At 42.9% G+C, this 21,651-nt stretch overlaps 1 protein-coding gene across 1 annotated transcript in view; it reads left to right on the forward strand.

Annotated features, from left to right (window-relative positions):
- Positions 1-3,557: 3,557 nt before the first annotated feature.
- The window catches only part of SDK1 (sidekick cell adhesion molecule 1), a 657,393-nt gene continuing 639,299 nt past the window's right edge, over positions 3,558-21,651 (forward strand). Inside the window, 2 exon segments of the mRNA XM_030578466.1 lie at positions 3,558-3,593; positions 4,115-5,517. Coding sequence (XP_030434326.1) covers positions 5,043-5,517 — 475 coding nt within the window. The 5' untranslated portion in view covers positions 3,558-3,593; positions 4,115-5,042.

Raw genomic sequence — 21,651 nt, forward strand, 5'->3', positions numbered from 1 at the left:
TAACTATTTGTGACAAAATTATAACATTTTTGTTAATGTCAGAACTAAAATTACAACAAATACACCCAACCCATATGAGTAACATAAAGATTCAAGTTGTCAATTTGTTGCATGGCTATTTGTTCCCCTCTTTTCTTTCCTACCAAACCAAGAACTGTGTTGTTTATCTTTAGTTAGTTTCCTCTATAGTGTGGTTTTATGATCCTTCTTTTTTAGCTTAAGAGCTGTCCTCAGAGAGCTGGCATCTCTTGGGGTAGGTGAGTTTTCTACTCCTTCCTCCACCTGTTTTCTGCCCTCTGTTCCTAATGTTTCTCTCTGTTTTCATCACGTATATAAATAAAATGATACAATATTCTACAATGATGTTACAAAATTATATAGCTTACAGTATAATTGGTATCATGTTTGCATTTTAGTTATTTTTAAATTACAGGAACTGCATATTTATCATATTTTCTCCACCATCTGCCTGTCTTTTACACCATTGGCTCCATCTCCTTGTCTTCTATGCTTCCCCCCATCCCCACTGGTTTGCCTTCATAAGTCTCTAATAGTTGTCTTGGTTTTACATGGGAGAGCTGTTCTACTGCCTTTCCTGCCACTGGGTCAGCACTTTGCTCCTCACTCATAATGTACATTAGGGAGAGTGGAGAGCAAGAGTGGAACAGCATCATGGAAACAGCAAAAGCAATATTATCAACATCCAGGCAGCCATCTCACATTGCAACACTTTAAAAAAAAAAACTTCTCCAAAACAACAGAGTTGCATTTTACAGGTCTTGTGTTTAAGGCTCAAAATGGTACAGTATTGTCTTCAATTGTCTTAGCTTAATACAATTTAAAAGCACTTGTTAAGATGCAGGCTAACATCTTTGAAGTCAGGCTGGTGTGTAGTAGCCTAAGTTCCACCCAGCTCAGCTAGCAGGTCTCCAAACATGTTATTCTGTGTCTCAGCAAGCCAGATAAGAGGGTCCTTCAATTGCGTTAAGCTAACATGATTGAAGAAAATACCATTTTTGCCCTTCAGGAGACTAAAGGCACTTTACCAGGTCAAAAAAAAGTAATCAAACACACACTGCCTCCCTACTGAAAATACACAGGGGAATAATTTTAAAGAGGCATTATCAGGTTGAAGAGATTTAAAAAAAAAAGCAGGTGTCTTTATTTGTTACTAAATATTAAAATTAAAATGTTTTAAAACTGATTTACTTTTATTTAGATGGTGTATTTTTTTTTATTTCACTCAACTTCATAGGCTTGGATGATGAAAATTGACTAGTTTAGTTTAATTTTCCTATTTTTATACACCAGCACAATCCTGTGGGTTTGAGACGACTATAAATGAATTTTCCTTGGAATGAAACATGGCTTCAGTGAAAACAAAATAATGGAAACAAACATATTACTGCTAGGTTTTCTATAACTCATCTTTTATAAAGCCTTAATTTGGGGCCTAAACTGCCTGATGATTATTTTAACAACCGCTACTTCTTCAGTACTGATAACCACCTTCAACTTCACTATAACTTAAATAATAGAGTACCTGAGCCTTTCTTCCTACATGCAGGGATGTCATTTCAGGAAAAAAAAAGAATTGGAGTGTGTGGCAAAGTTGCATCAGCATACAAAACATTATATATCATATTATATCCTCCAAAGTCCAGGGGGGGGGGGAACCAAAAAGTGGAGAATATACACCTCTGTCATGGGGCAGCTGCCCTATAGCAAATGACACCCACTGATTTCAAACTGATCTTAAAATCTGAAACTGAACTTCCAAACTTGTCAGGCAGATCTACAGCCATAATACTGCTTTGCGGTAATTAAAAACCCAATTAAGTGTGTTATGCATTTCCAGTTAGAGTAAATTAGACCTCCACCCCACCTTCAAACAACTAGTTTTAAAATAGTTTCTCCCCACTGCAGTGAATTGTTGATAGCTCAACAAAAATTATAAACACAGTTGTACCCCTGAGACCAGTTCTCTACACAGTTTAAAACAGACTTGGCTCAGCTTATAGTATAGTGTACTGAAAACAGACCTTAGGGATGGACGAGTATAAGAGTGGAGTCCTGAGTTCTATAATTATTCACCTGTTTCATAGCAGTGAGGGAAAATGTACTGGGATAGAATGCATCATGCATCTGGTTGTTAATAAGGTTGGGGCTGAAATACAGCTTGTTTTTTGGTTACTAGGGAGAGGTTACAGAGCATTGGGGTAGCCTAGATCTCCTGTTAGGATATGCAACACAGTGGGATATTGATATTAGATACTGAAGTGGAAAGGGTTCATCTGTAGGGGCAGAGACATACTATGCACTAATTCAACGATGGAATCAGAAAAAAACTGGGGAAAAGCTGGGATATATAATGCATCTATTAGATAATAAGGGGAAGAGCAAAAGAATGTGCAGGGCACTGGGTATCATGATATTGACTGGGGGCGTTATAGCCACCCATTAGTTACTGAATAAGTAAAAACGTGCACATGTGACTATTAGATATCAATGAACCTGTTACACATTAGAGAGTGGAAGGGCTACAGATATTTTGCACTTGTTGGATACTATGTGGGAAGGAGATTGCACAGGTGTGGGGCTGACAGATGACATGCTCGTTTGTGAGGTGGGGTAGGAGACTTTCCTTTTTATTATGCAAGAAAACAGGGCAAAGTGGAAGAACTGGCTTAATTTAAATGCCTCTGATTTCTTTGCCAAAGCTTCATGCCCTTCCTTAATACAGAAACATCTTACATTTGACGTGACAGCTTCCTGTGTTCTCCTGGTGAATCCAACGCAACAGCTATCTTGCCACGATATTAAAAAGAAAAGGTTGGGCGCAAACCTAGTTGAAACATTTGCTGGTATATCAAAGAAAACAAAGCTCAAGAACTTTGCAGCGCTGTTAGCCCTTGCAGGCTGAGCTAAAGCACCACACAAAGAGAGAAGGGGGAGGGCGTTAATTTGTACCTCTAGGCTCCCTGGCTTTCGTCAACCCCCTCCTTTTGCTCGCTGCTGCCAAAAATTAATAGCTGCAGGGGATGCACAGAGAGTGATTCTTGGCCCGCAGCTACAGCAGTCGCACCCATTCTTTGCTGGGCGTGCCTGCCCTTCCACCCTTTCTGCTGCAGAGGCTGGCTTGCAAACCTAGGGGGCGCAGCGAGCGCGACGACCAGGGGAGACGTTCCACCGGGCTACCGCGCGCGGCCGTTAAACAACGCCCCACCCCCTCCCCATTCCTTTCCCTCTCCCCCCCCCCCCCACGTCTTCTGTCCAATCAGTCGGCTGGCTGGAGGCGGTGCCTCGGAAAGGGTCGGGGGAGGGAGGGAACAGAACGGGTGGGATGGAAGGTTGGGACGGTGAGCGTTCCATGCGGCTGCTGGCAGCTCCGGCGCTCCTTGCCAACTAGTGTGTGAGGGGGAGGGAGCTGGGCTCCCTCCTCCCCCCCCCCGCGCCTGTACAGAACGGGCGGGCAAACCTGTGTGAATACACCCAACCCCCGCACATCGTCTGCCTCTGACAGCGCCCCCCCCCAGTTCTCTCGCTTGGCCCCGGGAGGGATGTTTCCTCACACAGCCCCAGCCCTGCTAGGTGTAGGTCAGGGGATGAGGGGAATGGGACGGGAGGGCTGTGTGTGAGTCAGACTGGGGAGATGGGGGTATTTATGGTTGGATGGGAGGGGAGGAGAGAGGGGAAGTGAATGTGGATTGAGTAAGGGGTGGGACAGGAGGGAGGCAAGGGGGTAGGGACCAGGAGAGGAGTGTCTGGACTCAGTAAAGTGGGGGTGGGGTTGTGAAGTGTGGGCGATAGGGGTAGGGTTGAATACCAGGTGATACAGAGCGAGAGGTGAGGAAAGTTCAGGCTCAGTCTTGTGGCGGGCAAGGAGGGAGCTGGCAGGATTTTTGTTTGATCCCTTTCCCTCCTTGGTGATTTGTTTTACTTTTGGTTCTGATTCGCTTTTCCCTATTTGTATTTTAACAATCAGGACAAAAACTGAGGAGGAAAAACCTCTAAAAAACTTTCCCCCGCTCTCTTTAAGGGGCGAGGGCACCAATTCCCGCTTTGTTCAAATGTTAAACCTTTAGCGTTTACTTTGTTTTGTTTTATTGTGTAGGGGTTTCTTGCTGCTCCGATAGCGCTTTTCCTCTCGTGTTTGCAGCTTCTCTGAGGGAGAGACACACAGGAAGAACCAGGAGCCCTGGACTGCACAAACAAGGAACGTAGGAGGAGTCCACATAAGCAAAAGGACTGGAAGGATTTCACCTTGTTGCTGCTTGTTTCAGGCGATTTTCCGTCCTCCTCCTTGAAACGCCTCAGCAGAGGGTTTCTTTGTTGCTTTCGCTACCGACCAGAAGCAAATTCTTTGCATGTTTTTGGAGGTGGTTTTTACTGCGGTTCCCTTGCAAGAAACAGAGCAGCACCTTCCTGCTAGGAGGGAAATCTGATCAACTGAGGTTTCCCCCACCTCCGGCTGAGTGTGAGAGTTCGAGTGACACCCCTACTGGCCTGTAGCTGACTTCAAATCTAACTGGAATCACAGCTAGGGCTGCTAAATCTACCTGGTCAAGGACCCTTCAAACCCTCATATTGATGACAGATTTGTAGCCAAAGGAAAATCGGATTAATATAATTGTGGAGCTCTGGGGAGATATCTTGAGCCTACTCTGTCTGCATGGCTAATCTGGCAATCGTCTGAAATAAATCTTTAGTTCAAGGAGTAGTGCGATATTTTCCCTTGGTTTTAGGTTTATTTTCTACTCATACAAGCATTTAACACTTCTGTAGCAGGGGTTTAACGGGGAATGGGACACATACGGAAAACTAACCTGCTCCATAACAATCACAAGTGGGAATAGTTTCCGTCATCTTTGCGGTATGAAAGGTGTTCTCTGGATTGTCTGCTGGTGGCTCTCTAAATGGATCAATCTCTCTCTCTGGTTTTGCTAGCGATGTGATGAAGGATCCAGATTTATTGGAATACTAACGCCAATAAACTTACTCTCTCAGCGTTGAAGGCATTGGATGTGACAGTGCAAAGAAACATGTGTTTCACATTTCTGCCTGGTTGTTTTGGTGCAATCAATACCTCCACAAGATACATTGATTTAGATGGCGATTATAACACAGTCATGCACACGGCGTGCTGCCTTCGGGTTGCATGCAAAGTGAGCACAAATCACCGAGTCCTCCGCTCCTGTAAACCGCGGGTTTCTGTTCCCCCCAGACTTCAGGATGAAGGCAAAGGGCGATGTCCTCAACCCACCAAAGAGAAACCGGCCTCGGGGTGTGGAGTGATCAACGGCCAAAGAGCTGACAAAAGTGTCATCAGGCAGTCGGATCGACTGGGGATCCGTGAAGAAACAATAGTGGGAAGAAAGGTGGATCGAGAAATTATTGCACGAAGGAATAGCTGGAAAGACCGGATGATGATAAAGTTAAACTTCTGTTTCTTCTTCTGTCGCGGATGGTGGGCGTTTCTGTTGATTCAGCTCCACATGTTGCAAGCACTGGCACAAGGTAGGACTCAGACATTTTTGTTCAGAGAAATGCTGCATCTGCCTTTTAAGAGGCAGAAATCCTGTTCGGGCATGGATATAGCCCTTTGCTTTAATCCCATAGAGAACAAACTTCAGAAACCGTAATTAACAATGGATTTAATATATACATAGTATTTTATTTATAAACAGCCCATTCTTTATAGGAACAAGCGTTTACCCCTTTACCTAATTCTCTTAGCTTTCTATCCCGTTTCGACCCCCCTATATAAGTATCAATAGCTATATCGGGACCTCGCTGTTAATCCTCACACAACCTTTCCATTTTATTTAATTGGAGATAAGCATACATTTCTGTTATTCCTTAATTGGAGATAAACCTACATTTCTGTTATTTCTTAGGCAGCAGAAGAGTTAACTTCTGTGTGAGTTTTAAAAAAAAATCATTGTGCACCGACATAAACTGTCAAGAGAAACGGACTCATAAACCCACCGACTAAAACTAAATCAGACATGTAAACACATTTTTTTTAAAAATAGTAGTACCAGTGTATGTGAACTTCGAGTCGAGTCTTGTTCATTCCTTAGATTGTTTAAAAAAAAATAAGTGACACAAAACTGCAATTGATTCGTATCTGAGTATTTTCAGATCAGAGATCCTAGAGGTTAAATGAGTCTCCTGTAAACGAATAGTCACAGTCGACCAATCGATTTCAAATATCAAGTGGCAATCACTTTCCATCCAAATTTATGTCTTAAAAAAATAGCCGAATGCAGGGTAATTCTTAATAATCCTTTGACAGAGTAAACAATAAGTGGTAGGCTATGGCATTATGGTTGACTGAGCAAAATGACATGCTGAACAAATGCAGCTTTCACTTTCTTTGTTGTTTTGTGTTTTATTGCTGAGTGTATTGTGTGTGCTCCACTAGCGTATTCATTTCTATAGTGTGGGATGACGAGCCAGTGATTAAAACTCGGAAATTAATAATCTCATAAAAGGGGGAATGAGTTCTGCAAACAAATCTTTAAAATAAAGTATTCTCTATGTTTTGATTAATCCTGTATTTAATAGATGTTTACCAACTTCATTTTTAAAGTGTAAACCAGTATATCCTGATTTCGTCAACTAGCCTTTTACAAATAAAATCAATGCAGTTTGCTTATCTTTGAACTATTTGTGTGGATGCTCACTAGCTCTTTAGTTTTTGTGCATAGGGGAGAACTCTACAGCTAAAGTTTAATAACTGGATAGTCTGTATGTTGAAGGAGAGGGCTATGAAACCAAGAATGCTGTAATCTGTCTACTCAGCCTTTACTATTGCACCCTTTCAAACATTTTCAGTGGCAAGGTATGGCGTAGTTCTAATCTACTGTTTAATAGTGAACTCCACCCTCATAAATCTGTCTCTTTTTCAAAGTTTTGTTTATGCTGTCATTCCTATTCCCAAACTACTTGTGCTGAGGCCTGCAAACCTTAACAGAGGCTATTGTTATAGTAAAACAGAATGTACTTACATCTAGTTAATGTAATCCTCTGCAAATTATAATTCACATTTCTTCTCTTTTTCTGTATCCTTGATTGGCATCTACCAATGTGACCTTTTATTTTGAAAGGCAAATATTTTAAAATGTCTATTTAAACTGGACTTCTTGAGATTAGCAGTGGAGCCTGTTTTACATGTAGATCCCTGAATCAATTAAATTGACTCATTAAAAAATATTTTCTGTGAATAGTAAAAGTAACCTTCATCTTGCAGTAAAAACTATGCACATATATTTGTGCAACACTTAATATACTGAAACAATATTTCTTTTAGTGCCTATTTCAGAGCTTACTAAGCACATTAAAAATGCATCTTTATTGAATTTGTTTGGGATTTGTACAAAGTCTAGTGTTACAAACTATCCTAAACTTTAAAAAAGTTATAACACAATCAGTTTCTTAAATGCGTAGGCAAAGCAATAATTAAACAAGCAATAGGCCTGCAAGGGGGCAGAAAGATAAACTACTTTCTCCTTCAGTAGAAAAGCACTTGTGCAACTACATGGGGATAGGGTTTAGTAACTATTAGTCAATGAAGTATGACCAATTCATTCAATGAGGTACCAATAAAGGGTGGGCTTCAGGAAGGAACCTGGGCATTGCAATGCTGAGTGTCCAGGCCCCTAATTTTTAGATGCCAAGAAAATAACAACACTACTGTGATCCACAAAGCTGAGTTAGGTGCCTTGGTTCCCTGTACAGTAAAATGGGGAGAGATAAGCACCTTAGAATGCAATCCACAAAAGCCAGCATGCCAGATAGGACCTGCTTAGAGTAGCCAATGGGAGATGGTGGTGAGAGTGGTGTGTGCTAAGTCCCATCCTTCTGTTGGAGATAGGTGCTTGAGGCTGGGCTGCTTAGCAATCCATGAATTGGAATCAGGCTCCTAAGGTGATTCTTGTGAAAATGAGTTAAGCACCAGCCTCACGCCATACAAGATGGCTGGAGGAGGAGGTGCTGCTGGTGCTGCCATCCTTCTTATAACTTGTAGCCCATGGTTAGAGCACTCATCTGGGATGCAGGAGATCTATTTTAAGTTCCTCCCTCTCCGCCAAAGGGGAAGAAAAGATGTGAACCGGGGCCTCATCGCTCAGGAGAGTGCTCTAACCACTGAGCTATGGGATATTCTGATGTAGGGTTCCCTCAGTGTCTCCTGCTAAAGCTGTTTCAGTAGGGATGAATTATGATGCAGGGGAACTGGACCTAGGGTCACCCCCATTCCAGATGAGTGTCCTAATCACTGGAGTACCGAATCCATCTCACATTCTCTTTCTCTCTCTGGCTCAGTGACTGTTGAGGCATTGATTTACAGTGGAACCGTCACTGGGCCAAAGAGAGAGAGTGTGTGAGAATGATTCTATAGTCCAGTGGTTAGGGCACCCATCTGGGTGCTGAGCAACCCTGTGTCTAGTCCCCATGCTCTGATCACTCTTGTTATTTAGCCACAGTGGGACAGCTTGAACTAGAGAGACTGAGGAAGCCCCACATTGGTATATCCCATTGCCCACAGTAGTAGTCCCTTTAAAATATGATGTAATAAAAAACAGTACCAGTCTTAATGCAATGCACTTCAAACAGGTTGCCATAAATGTTAAATTCAGTGACAGGTTGCTGTTCTCAATGCTTTCTGAATTGTATGATATATCCATCATTTTTATATCAAATTGAAAATTCACATTGTAGAAGATATATGTCAGTTTATGATAAAAGCTCATGTATCTTGAAAATGAAAGTTCTGGTACAGCTACACTGGGTTTCTAATGGAATGATGAGTTGGTCATATGGACAAGAGTATTACATCGCACTCTAATCTTTTTATCTGATCAAAATAAAAGACAACATTCTAAATGTGAAGCCTATGGCTGTTAGGTTCTGAAGTCTTCACAAATGACTGTTCCAGCACTTTTAAAATTAAACCAGGTACGTTGAAATGCACTATCAGTTTGGTTCCCAATAAACTGAATGGAAAAGATCGAGACTAAGTATTTAATATTTTCAAATAAACGATAAAGTATTTTTGTGGTTTTAACTAGTTAGAGTACTGGCCACAACTGGATGATCTATATAGAACAAAGGATTCATAGATGAGACATACAAATAGAACATTTTGACAATACACTTTGCTCAAAGTTTTCATTGCAATTTTTTTAGGCTGTGTTAGAGGAGATGTAAGCATTTATATTCATTAGCTGTTCAACCTTCATTGATAGCTAACTGTGATACTGGCTTATTGTGGCGTATTTTTATTTTAAAATGAATCCAGTGCTTATAAAAGATACAAGGACTGAAAGTACTGGAAAGTAAAGTCTTCCCTTCAACTTGCAGTATTAGTGCAAGCCTTCCTTCATTGGTTCACCAATGAGCTTGAATTTGTTTGGTTAGACAAGGATGAGAGGGTAATTTAAAATTTCTGTGCCTATTCAGTCCTTGGTCTTTCTGCTGAGCCTGCCAACCATAATGCTTGTGGTGGTTTTTGACAGGTTTGCCCATTAGGAATGAACTAGTTAGCACCAAATTATCATAGGCCATAAAATAGCCATAAGAAGGTCATTTGTAACCACTGTTAGTCACTGTTTAGGAATTTCAGGTTCAGATTAGCAGATAAATGATGAAAGGCTTCAGATCACATTAACAACCCCCTAAATTAACTAGTGCTCCTGCAGGTAGCTACTGTATTTAAAACAAAGGTCCTGATCCAGCAGATTACTCTCCTTGGGTGGATCCCTGTGACTATGCAGAGCCCCACTGATTGAACAGAGCTCATTACAGGATTTAGCTATTAGAGTTTAATAGTGACATGTCTACTAGAGGATTTGAATTACTGTTTGTTTAAATATGTTGGAGTTGCTAAAGGCTGAGATACATTTTGGGGTGTGACTTTAAATACTAATAACAAATGATCTCACTTTTTATTAAGGATTGAATGAATACTTTTAAAAATTGGACTGTAATTGGGGCAATTTTGAAAAAGATAAAACCACTGCAAAGCTCTAAGCATCTTTTAACAAGAAAAACAGTATCTTAATTTTTAAGGAACGAGAGGCTTATCTGATTCTTAGTTTAACAGAGATGAAAGTGTAATTTTTCATGCCACTTGATCACATTTATAATTTAAAATTGTATAAGAAGCTGAATCCTTATTTAAAGTGGCATTAATATCCATTATGCTTTTGATAGAACCAGTGTAATGGATGGTTGAGGAATGTATTTTCATGGGGTATGGTTTTTGTTAAAGCAGCTTTGTAATCTGGTGGGATTTGTAAACGTGTTAAGTGCAAGAAACTTGTGAAATAAATTGTACACTGCATTTGATACAAAAAGTGGATGAGGAACTTGCAAAGAATACTTAGCAAATTATGTCAAGAGATAAATAGTTGTTGTGTAAGGGGAAAGACAGGCACGCCGATGAGAGGATGAACTTATTGGAGAGCAGAAGGTATGGCAAGTTAAATGTTAGGAGAGGTATTTTTAGTCTTATAACAGCCTTATGCCATTTGTCAGAGGGCCATCAGATCACAATACATTTTCCTTCTGTGTTCCCTTTTCTTAGTATAGCATTTATGTTAGTTTTCAAATGTGTGAATTCCTCTTCCTGTGCATTTAAATAGATTTATTAAAATGGATTCATTTGTATACTTTGCTAAAAAACTTAAATCTAATATTCTAAGCATCATATATATTTGCTAATTTATTCATATTTTGAGTGAAGTGCCGCAGACAAATTAATGAGAGAAGACTTTAACGGTAGTGTGAGAGAGGATGAAGAGAGTGTATGTAAGCCACATGATAGATATTGGTCGTGTTGCACGATGCACCACTGGAAGGCGGATGACATAAGAAACCATATGGAATCGTGTGATAATAGGGGTTTATACTCATGCCATTGTTCCATAAACTGCATTTGTAGGGCCAGGTCATCAACCCCCACTAAAATCAACATGCACTACTGTAGTGGTGCAAAGTGACTGTGAAGATGTCCTAAAGGAGAAGCTGAGGATTCGTACATTTTTAGGATAATTGTCAGATGTCTCTTGTATCATCATCAGTGCAGAGGGCATGGTAGGTCCAGCAAAGGGCTGAGAGAGTAGAGTATGATGCTCTTGACTGCTCTCGGACCACTGGAAAATAGGGGACTGTTCTAGCTGGTGTAAGTTCAAACAGTCTCATGGCCTGATTCACCTCTGTGTTACTGTTTTATGCTGATGTCCCTGGTTTCAGTGAAGTTCAGTTACAGTGGTGTAAAATTGGAGTGATGCAGTATTGAATCAAATTCTTTAGGAAAGTTTGAACCAAATGTATTCAGATGACTTTGTGATAAGAATGTTGAAAAAAAAACCAAATGTTTTTTGCTTTAAAATGCCCTATTTAATGAACTTATCATAAAACTTCAAATTCAACATACAAGAAAATTATTCCTCTTGTTTTCCCTTCCTCACCTATTGATGATATTCAAAGGAAACCAGCAAGGCTTGTGGCTTTTCTTCTTAACCAAACACCTACTGTAAGATTTTGGGAATCGACTGTGAAGTTAGTTTTGGGGGTTCCCCAAACCTTATCACGCAACTGCCTTACAAAGTTGCGATGTCTGTATCTTCATATCATGCCCTTGGTTCAGTGTCTGATGGTTCTGCCTTGTTTTTTTTTTTCTTTCTCTTGTGCATTGAGTAGTTGGGACTGTTGATGGTAGTGGGGGAGGGGGAAAGGTAGAAGGGGAAAGGTGGAGATGTCTCCCCTTGCATCAGATGCATTCATGTGAGTAAAATTCTTCCCTGGTCTTCCCCAAGTTGTGCTGGAAGCTGCTCAACTGAAGAGAAGGAATTTGCAAAAATCCAAACATCCTAACGGTTTTGTTTTTACTGGTATGGCAGATGCACAACATAACTGAGAACCCATGTCCACAGGCTTCTTTGGCTCCATAGGCTAGCCTTTGGAGGTTCTGTTAAGGACTGTGACTAACTCACAAGTTTCAGCAATAATCTGACAAATGTTTGCTTACATTTGAGGATTGGGTGACAAAAAACTCTAGAAACTTAAAAAAAAAATCTAATCTTGTTACAAAACAACGAAAGTGTTCCAAAATTAGGGAAAACTCATGACTTCAAGCTGCTTGAGCTTTTGTGGCTATCAGTTTTTCAAATGTTGCCATTCTTGGGAGTGCATTTCTAGAACACATGTTCTGATCAAATGTGGGAGGACTTCAATGCATTTGGCAGTTTTGTATTTCAGCTATAGCTAAAATATAAACTGACTATATTGTAGTTTTAGGCCCTACTCCTCTAATGACCTTAGTGTCAATGGAGTCCCACTGAAGTTAGAGATTCTATAGGGGCTCTGGTATCTGCCTAGCTAGAGCTCGTTGCAAGAATATGGAAAAATTAACTATTTCAAAATAGTTTAAGGAGCAGATTGATGCTAAGGTTGCCCATAAAACCTTAATTTGCTCCCCTAGTGTTTGCATTTTTGACAGTCTTTAGTTACCTGGTCGCTGTGTTGGGGTCCCTGGGGTGCAACCTGGACTGTGGGACCACTGAGCCCTCTGGCCCATCAACCTGGGCTGCCTCTCACACTGTGATGCTGTTGGCAAGCTACAGATCTCTGGCAGGTACTGCACTTACACAGAAAGAGACACACCCAACTGAGTTACATGAATGATCTCTCTGCCATTCATGAACCAACAATAGAAAGGATCCAGCCAATTGCCCCTTGCTCCCATTCCTTGAATTCCAGAACTGTACCTTCTTGCACTGGTCAGAAACATGGCCCCTATACTATCTTGCACTGGTCAGAAACATGGGCAGTGTAAGTACATTACCGAGTCCACTCCTCCTTGATGTGGAGAGGACACACCAGCCTTTGTAAACTGAGCTGAGATTTGCAAGCACTTCAACCAAAACAAACTGTTTTAGATATAATATAAAATACATTTATTTATATGTAGATAAATATAAAAACAGATTTATTAACTACAGAAAGATTTTAAGTGATAAGTAGCAAGCCTAGAGATCACAGTTGGTTACTTAAGAAATAAAAATAAATCCGCGGTATAAGTTTTACAAACTATATAGGATTTGAATCAAGCAGTGTCTCACCCTGACAGATGGTACAATCAGGTCACAGATCCCCAGTGCATAGGCTGGAGCTGCCTTCCAGCCCAGGATCACCTTCCCCCAGTTCAAAGTCTTTATTCTTCAGACGTGTTTCTTTCCAGGTGTTGAGTTGTGTGGTAAACTGAGGCCAAGGATGATGTCCATTCCTCGCTTTTATAGTTTCTTCCAACTTGTTGGAAAGATCTTTTGCTATGACATGAGTCAAACAGTGTCCATTGTATATGTGCTCCCTCTGAGACATCTTCTTTCTATACAGTTTCTGGGATGGTGGATTCTTTCCTTGATGTGTGTTAATGAGTCATTAACTGCTGTCTGGTTACTCCATTGTTGTACCTAAAAGGCTGATTGTGGGTGTTCTCAACCTCACAACATATTTCAGTAACAAACACATAACAAAACTTCATAACTTCAAATACAATGATAGCACATACAGTCCAACAGAATATTAATGTTCACCATATGAGGACTTTTAAAATGATACCTCACAAGGTATACTTTGTACAAAACATATCATAATTATATGACAGTGGTGAATATGGAGGTTCCAGGATGCTACTTTGAGGTTCAGAGTGTCACAGTCACATAATATTTTTCTTCCAAACAGGACTTCTGTCTCCTTTAGTGCACAGAATGGATGGTGCTCATTTAATGGGAAGCTATTCAATACACTGTTTTCTCCTCAGTGTCCAAGTGTAGCCCTATGTGTTATTTATTGCATTGTACTCAGACAGAATTCTCTCATGGACTTTTCTGCGATACTCTTCACTATAGTATCTGAGTGCTTTACAAATATTTGTTTATTTTCACAACACCCCGGTGAGCTGAGGGAATATTATCTCCATTTTATAGATGAAGAATTGAGGCGGAAAGAGATTGAGGTAAAAATTATCCACTAATTTTGGGTATTCAATTTGAGAACCAGAACCTGCTTTTTCAGACTATTTACCTTTATAGAACACTCCATAGATTCAAAGCGGAGCTCTCATTGACTTCAGTTGTAGGTGCTCTCATCACTTTTGCAAATCAAGCCATAGGGCTTGGCTACACTTGCAGGTGTGCAGCGCTGGGAGTTACAGCTGTCTTCGTAAAGCTGTGTAGGGAAAGCGCTGCAGTGTGGCCACACTGACAGCTACCAGCGCTGCAGTGTGGTCACATTTGCAGCATTTGCAGTGCTGTTGGGAGTGGTGCATTATGGGCAGCTATCCCACAGAGCACCTCGTTCCATTTTGATGCTGTGGGTTGTGGGAAGGGGACGAAAGGGTGCAGGTCATTCTGCTTCCTGTCCCAACGCCCCGTGATGCATCGCTTCACATCCCAGCAGTCCCTGTTTTTCCGTCCACGTTTTGGCGCCATTGTGACTCTCCCAGTGGTTTCTGTGCAGTGCGATTTCTGTGGGAAATGGAGCCCGAACTGCTGAGGAATATGCTGACGAGTCTCGCCAGCACATCACGTTTGGCAGTTGAGTTATTCCTTAAGCTCCACAGTGATGAGGAGTCCGATGATAGCGAGTCGCCTGATGCATACGACACGACATTGCTCGTGGCATTCACAGAAAAGCTCAACACCGTGGAACACCGCTTTTGGGCTCGGGAAACAAGCACTGAGTGGTGGGATCACATCGTCATGGAAGTCTGGGATGATGAGCAGTGGCTGCAGAACTTTCGGATGAGAAAAGCCACTTTCATGGGACTGTGTGCTGAGCTCGCCTCCACCCTGCGGCACAAGGACACGAGATTGAGATCTGCCCTGCTGGTGGAGAAGCGGGTGGCTATTGCAATCTGGAAGCTGGCAACTCCAGACAGCTACTGATCGGTCGGGAACCAGTTTGGAGTGGGAAAGTCGACCGTTGGGATCGTTTTGATGCAAGTTTGCAGGGCCATTAATTGCATCCTGCTAAGAAGAACCATGACTCTGGGGAACGTGCAGGACATTGTGGATGGCTTTGCACAAATGGGTTTCCCTAACTGTGGAGGGGTGATAGATGGGACGCATATTCCTATTCTGGCACCACCCCACCTAGCATCCGAGTACATTAATCGGAAGGAGTATTTCTCTATGGTTCTTCAGGCACTTGTGGATCACCGTGGGCGTTTCATTTACATTAACATAGACTGGCCTGGAAAGGTGCATGATGCACGCATCTTTCGGAACACTGGCCTGTTCCGGAAGCTGCAGGCAGGGACTTTTTTCCCAGATCGGAAGATCACAGTAGGGGACGTTGAAATGCCCATTGTGATCCTTGGAGACCCCGCTTACCCGTTAATGCCTTGGCTCATGAAACTGTATACAGAAAAGCTTGACAGGAGCAAGGACCGGTTCAACTACAGGCTGAGCCGGTGCCGAATGACTGTGGAGTGTGCTTTTGGCCGTTTAAAAGGACGCTGGCGATCTCTGTATGGGAAGCTAGACATGGGGGAAAGCAGCATCCCTGCGGTTATATCCACGTGCTGTACCCTTCATAATATTTGTGAAGGGAAGGGTGAAACATTCAGTCAGCAATGGGCCTCCAAGGTTCAATACTTGTAAGCTGAATTTGCACAGCCAGAGAGCAGGGCTACTAGAGAGGCCCAACACAGGGCTTCAAGGATTAGGGATGCCTTGAGGGAGGAATTTGAGGCTGAAAACCAACAGTAATGTTTGGTGCCTTGCACAAGAGTGAAGTGCAGTGGTACAATGTTAGTACGAATCTGTTTTTCCTAAAATGATTTTCAGTGCCTGTTTCTTTCCTGGGCTACAGTATCTTTGACTTTCTGCAATAATAAAGACTGTTTTCAAAGCCAAGAATTCATTTATTGAAAAGAAAATAACTTTTTTGACAGACACAACATTTTGGGAACCTAAAAGGGCAGGGGGGTGCGGTAGGGAACTGTACAGTCACAGGTTTGAATATGTCCTGTCTGGAGTGCTGTGCAATGACTGCTGCACTTCAGGATGCCTATACTGCATGGTGATGGGGGTTGAGTGGAGAGGGTAAGGGTCGTAGTTCTCAAGGCTGGTTGGTGAATGTACAGGTGTTGGAGGCAGCTAGTGGAGGTAAGAACCTGGATGCTGGGGAAGGGGGTTTGGAGCTGACATTGGGGCACAAGGGAAAGAGGTTTGGGATGGGGGGGGCCGGCGCGGTAGTACTCTGCCTGCATGGCTACGAGCGCCTGGATAGAGTCCGCTTGGCTTATCAGCTGCTTTGTGCCTTTCTTCCTGGCTGCTGCTTTTCTCTGGTGGATCCTGCTTTCCTTTTCTCTCCAGTCCTGCAGTTTTTTATTCTCTCTGCCAGAGTGATCCATAACTGCTTGCAGCAGGTCGTCTTCGCTCTTTCACGGCTTCTTCCACTGGTTTTGGAGTCTTTGAGCTGTTGATAACACGGGCAGCCAAGAAAAAGTCTCTTGTGGAAAGGCAAAAAAGGCAATAGTTAACAGAGGCAGCATTGTTTATATCTCAGACAGTTATTCCCACACAGTGAAGGAGTTTACAGTCTTCACTTTAGCATAATTTTCCCATACCAAAGAGAGCACACATAACCCACAGGAGCCCCGAAATGGTGAGTAAGGGGGACTGATTGCTTCAGGGCTGTGCAGGGGTTTCTGTGCGTTGGGGAAAGCAAACAGCTGCACGGGGCACCTACACTGAACACTCTCCCAACATTTTCCACAGGAGTTGATCCTGGAAGATATCTCGCTACTGCGGGTCACCTGGGAAGAGCGGGAGGGTCTTCTACAGCAATGCTGATTCTGCCCTGGCCCCTATGTAGCTTGCCTGTGTGCAGCAATGGTCCCCCCACCCCTCGCAGCACAGCACAGGTGTTAGCCTGACTGGGACAAGGACCACAGTGGCTCTCCCTATAAACTTGCACAAGTGCATTGCCCACGCTCTGGCTGAAACTTTTGAAGAGATTACTGAGGCCGATTACCGTGACGTGATAGAACACATCAATGGGCTGTTCCACATCTAGGCATGCATGCATGCAGCCCTAACCCTCCCTCCTCTCCTGAAACATTTCCATCCTGAAAATACAAGCTGCTTACTGGGAACCCGCTCCTCTGCTTGTCCTTCACCAAGTACTAGCTGCTGCGACTGGCTACCTTCCTCCTGGCTTGAAAAGAGCTCCTGGCTGCATGCCTCCTGGGACTCCGAGGTGTCTCTCCCCACCCCAGTACCCTCACTCTCGATTTCCTTCTCCCCCCCTCCTCTGTATCCATCGTGGTCCTCAGATTGGCAGTGGGGTCACCCCCAAGTATCACGTCCAGCTCCTTGTAAAAACGGCAGGTCGTGGGGGCAGCGCCGGAGTGACAGTTTCCCTTGCGGGCTTTGCAATAGCCACTCCACAGCTCCTTCACTTTAACCCTGCACTGCACCACGTCCCAGTCATGGCCCCTTTCTAGCATGGCCCTTGATATCTGCCTATAGGTATTGTAATTCCTACAGCTGGAGCGCAGCTGTGACGGCACAGCTTCCTCCCCCCAAACACTTATGAGGTCCAGCAACTCGCCATTGCTCCATGCTGGGGCTCGTTTGACGTGTGGAGGCATGGTCACCTGGAAAGATTCACTGATTGCACTCCACACCTGGCTGAGCAAACAGGAAAGGGATTTTTAAAATTCCTGGGGCATTTAAAGAGCGGGTCACCTGAGGCCAGGGGCAGTAGAGTTCAAACTGATGAGCAGAGTGGCTGAGCAGGCATTCTGGGATACCTCCAAATACCTCTGGAGGCCAATAACAGCGCTTTTGGTGGCCACGCTGGCGGAGCAGCGCTGCATCACCCCAGCACTGCAATCGTTATTCCCCAGGCAGAAGTGGAGTACATGCAGCGCTGTAGTCAGGGAGATACAGCGCTGTATGTGCCTTGCAAGTATGGACGGTGAGTAAGTTGCAGCGCTGTAAAGCCACCACCAGTGCTGCAACTCTCCAGTGTAGCCAAGGCTTCAGAGTGTCAAGTCAGATACCCTAAAAATGAGGAACACAAATAATGACCACTTGTGAAAAGTTTGGTTTAAGTAACTTGATTAGCATAATACAGAAACTCTAAAACACAAGCAGGAATAGAATACAGTTATCCAGGGCAGCATTCATCTGCCTTAACCATGAGACTATCTTTTCTCTTCGTGCAATCCCCTGCTTCATTGACTTTATCCCTTTATAACTTCTGCAACAAATGAAGCAGGAATCTATAGTCTCCTTCACCACGCAGTGTTGATTTATTCCTCAGTGAATGAGGCAGGGCCCTTATGGAAAAATTGGACTGTGATCTTGCAAATAAAGACTGTTATAATGCATATATAAAATGGGGGGTGGGGAATTAGGATTGCACAGGCAACCTTAATTCTGATATATCCTAACTTTTTAAACACTTGATTTTGCAGTCTTAGTAATGTTGTTTTAACTTAGGTTTATGTGTTTAATTTCCTAGGTTTTTAAGAAGGCACACTGAACACTCCCCACCAAAATTCTGTGCCACAGTGCAGGCATGTACACTCTCTTAGGGTCAGCTGTGGTGCATCTGAGGAGACCGGCCTCAGTTTTCCTCCAGCCAGAGTATAAACAAACCTCAAATAAGCGTTCAGGTATTCTAGACCACCTTCCCCACAGAATTTATTTAACAGAAAGTCCAATACAAAGCCTCAACTTCCTGGCTGAGAGATTCAGTAAGACCCAGTCTGTCCCCCAGCTGAGTCCATTACTTACCTCCTCTCTGGATCTTCATCAGGTTTCTCTCCTGATTAGTTCAGGCTCCCTTGCTCTAGGAGTACAGCTTCTACTTAGTTCAAGCTCTCTAGGAGCTCCCCTTCTCAAAAACTTTCTTTCTTCTCATGGGTCTCCTCATAAGCCTTTATTTAATTAGCTTCCTTATTTAATTAAATCAGTCATACATCTTAGCAGTTAACTAGGAGATTAATTGGGTTGGCTGAATCCCCCTTTGAAGGATGTCAGAGGTGGGTTTGGCTTCTGACCCCTTCACAGGACCCTATGTCATTATGTCACGTGACATCATATTGGTAGCCACATGGTTCAGCAGGATTGGAATCTTTAGATCCTCCACACAGACCTGTCACTTGAGCTAATGGAGAAACTGATAGCAGTAGGTCACTGGTGGATTGTCATCTTCAGCATGGATCAGCACTAGCATGGTATGGGACACTTCATCAGTGGATTTCACAGATATTTTCAGATGGCAGAGGAATAGTGAAAGTCAGGAATCTTGGGTTTCATTCCAGGCCCTGGAGTGGAGTATGCTCTGGTACACACAAACTCTTCTACCCATTTCTCCCAAGCATGGTCCCTTTTGCTCCATGTGACTCCAATTTACATATCCAGCAAGTCCCTCGTGACATCTTGTTTCAGTCTCTGTTTCCCCACCTATCTCTGTCCCTGTCTCTTTGCTCAGTTGCTCCTTGTCCTCAGTTTCCTTGCCTAGACTTTCCCAGTCTCATCCTCTCAGCCAGCTCAACATCCAATCTATTTCTCCCCTAGTCTGGCCTCCATTAACCCCTCCCTGCTCACATTCCTCATTCCCATTGGCTCCTTGTCCAATCTCAGTGTCCCATTCCCCTATCCCCTTCTTCCCTGGCTCTTTATTCCAGTCTTCTTCCCCTGCTAGTCCTAGTTCTCCTGCCCTGCAACCTGGCACTTGAAATGCCCATTGTGATCCTTGGAGACCCCGCTTACCCGTTAATGCCTTGGCTCATGAAACTGTATACAGAAAAGCTTGACAGGAGCAAGGACCGGTTCAACTACAGGCTGAGCCGGTGCCGAATGACTGTGGAGTGTGCTTTTGGCCGTTTAAAAGGACGCTGGCGATCTCTGTATGGGAAGCTAGACATGGGGGAAAGCAGCATCCCTGCGGTTATATCCGCGTGCTGTACCCTTCATAATATTTGTGAAGGGAAGGGTGAAACATTCAGTCAGCAATGGGCCTCCAAGGTTCAATACTTGTAAGCTGAATTTGCACAGCTCACCTCAGATCTGATTTTCCTCCTTCCCTCACTTCCTTCCCCCTATTCACTGTCTCTCAGGCCCAGTCTCCTTGCCTAGCAAGTTCCAGTCTGCCTGGCTCCACCTTATCCCCCGTTCCCCTTGTCCCAGTATACTCCCTCAACCATCCACCTCCCCCCACCCCAGTCCAACTCTTGTTCCCTCTACATCTGAATCAGGCAACTTTCTCCTCTATGCTGCCTGGACCCAGCATGGGATCACTGAGCCCCAGCATGATGCTCAATTCAAACCAGGTGGATATTTGCATTCTTCTTTCTGTCTCGCCTGACTTCGCTAGTGCTTTTTATGTAGCCTGTTGATAAACTAGTCAAGTATTTAGATAAGTTGATGTATCCCCTGGAAGATCTCTGCATACCCCCACGGTTAGATATACCCTTGATCGAGAACCATTGTCCTAAGACAGTGTTGCACTGGGGCTATGCTTATCATTTTGTCTAGAGGAGGTATCCAGACATAATGATCCAGACATTATGTGAGGGGGCGTACAGTTCTTTTAGGAACCCTAGAGGGTTCTGTGGCTACAATGTGTTCCAATCCAGCGGTTCTATTAAGGAGAAGACCTTACTAAACCAGAAAATGACATGGTATTTTTTTGAATTAAATTCCAGCATGGATATTCCGAGTCCTACCTTGGAAAGCTTCTCTCATATGAGGTAATTGGGTGAGATGAGAATCTTAGAAAGAAACTGGACTGTTTTAATGCTGGGTGGAGAAAGGGTTTGTTTTCTTGAAGCTGGGGCAGGCTGCTCTGAAAATGGATTTGGCTTGTTTATATTGCATGTGTGTGATGGAGTCTTTTAAAAAAATATGAATATACAGATTTTTACTATAAATTTACATCATATTTCTGAGCACTTCACATATTGTTACCAGAAACTCACAAAGGTGGTTATAAAATAAAGAGATTAAAGAAAAAATGTTTTTACGGCATGTTATGTATAGACAGTTGTATGTTCCCCCATCTAGTGAATTAGTCAGTTTCTCATTGTATGAGTTTTTCACTCAGTAACAGGGGATGGAGACAAACACTTTAAATGCACCACAGTGTGATATTACAACTGCAAAAATGATCAGGAGTAATATCTGGAATTGCTTTTAACTAACTTTTTTTTTAATTGACTAGATTGCCAGCTTGAAATACCCCTTTAATCACTAATAAGGGAAATGTGGCCATTGACTCTTATTGGTTACGTTTATAATTGTACATATTATCCCACATAAAACCCCAGAGAGTACCATGGGACTCTTGCAAAGTTTCTCCTTAGCTTTGCTGAAGCTCTTATCACTAATTAGTTCAAGCAGTTGATTTAATAGTCATTCAGTAGCATAAGATACTTTCCTTCCTATGGTCATAGTGCCCTAGGGCAGTGTCTCTCAACCTTTCCAGACTACTGTAAACCTTTCAGGAGTCTGATTTTTCTTGCGTTCCCCAACTTTCACCTCACTTAAGAATTACTTGCTTACAAAATCAGACATAAAAATTAGGGCTATTGATTAATCACAATTAACTCATGCAATT

The sequence above is a fragment of the Gopherus evgoodei genome, chromosome 10 (genome assembly GCF_007399415.2).
Source record: "Gopherus evgoodei ecotype Sinaloan lineage chromosome 10, rGopEvg1_v1.p, whole genome shotgun sequence".
Lineage (NCBI taxonomy): Eukaryota > Metazoa > Chordata > Testudines > Testudinidae > Gopherus > Gopherus evgoodei.